This window comes from Spinacia oleracea, chromosome 2 (genome assembly GCF_020520425.1).
Source record: "Spinacia oleracea cultivar Varoflay chromosome 2, BTI_SOV_V1, whole genome shotgun sequence".
NCBI lineage: Eukaryota > Viridiplantae > Streptophyta > Magnoliopsida > Caryophyllales > Amaranthaceae > Spinacia > Spinacia oleracea.
In genome coordinates this window covers 6,264,572-6,269,362 of record NC_079488.1, presented here as the reverse complement: position 1 = coordinate 6,269,362, position 4,791 = coordinate 6,264,572, and the positions used below count along the sequence as shown (strand labels likewise).

The 4,791-nt window shown below is 49.1% G+C and overlaps 1 protein-coding gene across 1 annotated transcript; it reads left to right on the top strand.

Moving 5' to 3' along the window:
* Nucleotides 1–272: 272 nt before the first annotated feature.
* LOC130467198 (uncharacterized) lies at nucleotides 273–3,945 on the top strand. Its single transcript, XM_056835630.1, has 4 exons — nucleotides 273–414; nucleotides 1,267–2,000; nucleotides 2,640–3,199; nucleotides 3,909–3,945. Exons 1-4 carry the CDS (start codon nucleotides 273–275, stop codon nucleotides 3,943–3,945), a joined length of 1,473 nt encoding a protein of 490 aa, XP_056691608.1.
* Nucleotides 3,946–4,791: the final 846 nt, after the last annotated feature.

Sequence of the window (4,791 nt, the reverse complement as noted above, 5' to 3'; positions counted from 1 at the left end):
GTCCCATCCACGTACCATCAGATGATGATGTATGTCTCAGATGCTGGCTTCGCCGAGCGGATAAAGGGCGACCAAGAGGTGGCAAGGTCAACTTGTCACACGGCCATCCGAAAGCCGAGGCTAGGGGATAGTCCCGAGGACGAAGAAGAGAAGAGTTCTCCCCCAGGTGGAGAAAAGGATGCCAAGAGGAGGAAAGCGGGCCGAGCAACCTGGTAAAGCCCGCAGAAGTTGACGCCCGACCAGAAACCCTTTCCCCCGAATCAGACCAAGAGATGGAAGACATCTCCCTCGAGGATGACTCAGACAGGAACGTCCGAATAGGCAAAGGCCTAGGCTCAGGACTTCGAATAGAGCTGATTCAGTTGCCGAGAGATCACAAAGACATTTTCGCATGGTCAGCAGCTGACATGCCAGGCATAGATCAGAAAATAATCTGTCACAAGCTGGATGTCAGCACTGAAGCTCGACCAATCAAACAGAAAAAAAGAAACTACTCTTCGGAGAAGAACAAAGCTATCGCCGAAGAGGTGAAGAAATTGCAAGAGGCAGGCTTCATCGAGCCATGCATGTACCCCAAATGGTTGGCCAATGTGGTCATGGTCAAGAAAGCGAATGGCTCATGGCGCATGTGTGTTGACTTCACAGATCTGAACCGAGCCTGCCCAAAAGATTGCTATCCCCTCCCGAGGATAGATCAGCTGGTGGACTCTACCAGTGGCCACGCATTACTGAGCTTCATGGACGCCTTTTCAAGGTACCATCAAGTATTCATGCACCCCGACGATAGAGCGAAGACCGCCTTCATCACGAGCGCGGGAGTGTTCAACTACAAAATGATGCCCTTCGGATTGAAAAATGCCGGAGCCACCTACCAAAGACTAGTTGATCACGTCTTCGCCGATCAGAAGGGGAGGAACGTCGAGCTTTATGTGGACGATTCCATAGTGAAAAGCGTGAAGGAAGAAGATCACATCAAAGACCTGGCCGAAACCTTCGCCAACCTGAGGAAATACAACATGAAACTGAACCCGAGGAAGTGTGTCTTCGGGGTAAAGTCGGGGAAGTTCCTCGGATTCATGGTAAGCGAAAGGGGAATAGACGCGAACCCGGACAAGGTCCAGGCTGCGCTAGATCTACCCGAACCGAAGACAAAAAGAGACGTGCAAAGGCTAACGGGCAGGTTAGCCGCACTGTCAAGATTCATATCGAAAGCTTCGGATAAAGGGGAACCCTTCTTCAAAGCTCTCAAACCCAAAACCCTCCCAGGAGGAGAAGCAGAACCCATCAAAAAGAAAGGCGTCCCGAGGAAGGTGGACCCCGAGCTGACATGGGAACAAGAGCAAAAAGACGCGTTCCAACAGCTCAGGGCTCACCTAGCTCAACTGCCGACGCTAGCCAGGCCCAAAGAGGGGGAAACTCTGTACTTATACGTCGCAATCAGCCCCGGGACCGTAAGCGCAGTGCTCCTCCGAGAAGAAGAAAAGAAGCAACAGCCAATCTACTTTACCAACCGAACCCTGACGGATGCCGAAACTCGGTATCCACTCATTGAGAAGGTAGCATACGCAGTGGTAGTAGCAGCTCGGAAATTAAGGCCCTATTTTGACTCCCATCAAATAGTGGTACTAACTGACCAGCCACTGGTGAAAGTGCTAGATAAGATAGAAAGGTCGGGGAGATTGGCTGCTTGGGCTTTCGAGTTGTCTGAGTTCGGAATCAAGTACCAGCCGAGGACGGCAATCAAGGCAAAGGCACTCGCAGACTTCTTTGCCGAATGCTCGTATCAAGAGGTGCTAGATGACGCCAAGAGAACATGGGAGGTCTACACTGACGGATCTTCCACAATGAACGGCTCGGGAGCCGGAGTAGTGCTGATACCCCCAGTGGGAAAAAGCATAGAGTACGCCCTAAAGTTCGGTTTCAAAGAAACCAACAATGAGGCCGAATACGAGGCAACAATCGCAGGGATAGAGCTGTGCTTATCTCTTGAAGTCGAACATGTTTGTCTCAAGACTGATTCTCAGCTCGTAGCCAACCAGATCCGAGGGGAGTACGAGGCCAAATGGCCAAGCATGACAGCTTACCTAGAAAAAATCAAATCCTTAACGTCAAAGTTGAGATCCTTCGAAGTCATACTCATTCCCCGAGGTCAAAACGCACAAGCAGATGCGCTGTCCAAACTTGCAAGCTCAACGCTCTCTGACCTAAACAGGTCAGTCCATGTGGAAGTACACCAAGAAAGGAGCATCGACATGCCACCCCCTACAGTTTGCAATGCACGTCCCGAGCCAAGCTGGATGGACGCAGTCATCGCATACAAAGAGAGGGGAGAACTTCCCGAAGACAAGCTGCAAGCAAGGAAGCTGAAAAGGTTCAACCAGTGGTTCATCATTCACGCTAACGGAGAGCTCATGAGAAAGTCATTCTCAGCCCCACTGCTGAAATGTGTAGGCCCAACCGATGCCGATTATATCCTAAGGGAAATCCACCTCGGCATATGTGGAAACCATATTGGAGACAGGGCACTGGCACACAAGGCATTAAGGGCCGGATTTTGGTGGCCCACCATGGTTTCCGAGGCAAAGGCGCTGATAAGAAAATGCGAGAAGTGCCAAAAGTTCGCACCTGCAATCCACCAGCCAGCTCAAACCTTGCAAGCAACACTGTACCCCTTACCGTTTGCACAATGGGGTTTGGATATTATTGGTCCATTCCCTTCGGCTGTGAATCAGAAGAAGTGGCTGATTGTGGGGGTGGACTACTTCAGTAAGTGGATTGAGGCCGAAGCAGTCTCCTCCATCACGGAGCAGCAGGTCCGCAAGTTCATCTGGCAAAATATCATCACAAGGTTCGGGATACCGAGGCTATTGGTCTTCGACCATGGGAAGCAATTTGACAACACACCACTACAAAGATGGTGCAAACTGTTCGGTATCCACCTCGCCTACTCAGCAGTGTGCCATCCTCAGAGCAACGGCCAAGCCGAAGCCGCAAACAAGCTCATCCTCAATGCACTCAAGAAGAGAGTCGAGGACGAAAAAAGCAAATGGCTAGAAGAGCTCCCAGGAACACTTTGGTCCCTTCGGACCACTGAGAAGGAAGCCACAGGACAAACACCCTTCCACCTAGTCTACGGTTCCGAGGCTGTCATCCCTGTAGAGATCGGAACAGAGAGCTTAAGGGTCCAGGCATACAACAGGTATGATGGAGTCCATGGTCAAAGCAACGACCAACTTCTGTCCGAATCACTGGATCTACTAGATGAGGCTCGGGACGAGGCCAGAACTCTGAACGCAGCGTATCAGCAGAGAGTCAGCAAGCACTACAACCGAAGAGTCAATGCCAGGCCTCTAAAGGTCGGCGACATAGTGCTCAGAAACGCTGCTGCAGTTCAGAAGGGAAAGATCCATGGGAAACTCTCGGCAACATGGGAAGGACCATACATCATCCACTCTGAAAAGAGGACTGGCACCTTTATGCTTAAACAGTTAGATGGAACAATCTTGAAGAACCATTGGAATGCCGATGTTCTCAAGAAATATTTTGTATGACCTAACCTCCTTTTGTAATCCAAGTAAGTCGTTTAATGAGAAGAGGAAAGCCACTGGCACCATGTGTTTCATTAAACATACCCTTGTCTTTTATTCAATCACTATGTCTTTATGCATGCAACTTCGGATCTGATCAATCCGAAGCTAAAATTAACCCGAATTAGCCATTTCCTGGGATCAAAAGGCCCAAGAAATAGCTAATTCGAAACAACCCGTAAGGTACCGTCCAGAATCCTCGGATTCGCGATACCCAGGGACATTCCGTTCGCAAAAAAGCCCCGAATTGTTAAAAGAGTTCGGCTCAGATCCATGGATCCCCGAAACTCATAACAGTCAGGGTTGTGATTTCTTTCCCAGGTTTCCGAACCACAAGAAGTCGGAAGAACGGAAGTAGACATAAGAGCTCAAAAGCAGACTCAACAGATCCACGGATCTGAGAGCTCAGAAGCAGACTCTAATGTCTACAAACATCAAAAGAGCTCAAAAGCAGACTCAACAGATCCACGGATCTGAAGAGCTCAAAAGCAGACTCTAAGCACGCCTACATACATTGAAAGAGCTCAAAAGAAGACTCAACCGATCCACGGATCTGAAGAGCTCAAAAGCAGACTCTAAACGCATCTACATACGTTAAAAAGCTCAAAGGCACACTCCAAACAAATCCACGGATCTGAAGAGTCCAGAAGCGAAACTACCAGAAAATCAAAGACTAAGAGTCCAGAGCTACCGAATCCACCCGCAGAGCCTAAGCAAGGCTCAAAACGAGTCTTAAAAAATCTACGGATTGGGAAAACTCGCAAACGAGGAAACAACTAAGAAAAACGGTGGATTCAAAAGCAAATACTTCGGTAATATACGAAACAGCAAAGTCATTTCTTATTTTAATATTTGGGGGACAAGTACAATTACACCAACCGAAGATCGGATTAAACCGAGGAATCCTCAAACGTTGAAAGAAAAATGACTCAAAAAAAAAGCTAAATCGGCAGCCATCAACAGACAAAACATCGGCCTACCGAAGTACAAAGAAAGCAAAGAAAGGAAGAAATTATTAAAGTACAACGCAGTGCCGAGACAAAAGGGAGGAAATCAAGCGCAAGTTCGCGGGTCCTCAACTGGAACCAACCGACTCTGATGAAGACGACTGCCCGAGTCCCTAGGGGACGTCACCATCACGTCCCTGAAGAGCAGACGGCGAAGAAGTGCCAGCAGTGGTGTCCCCTTCCGAGGCAACCTTCCG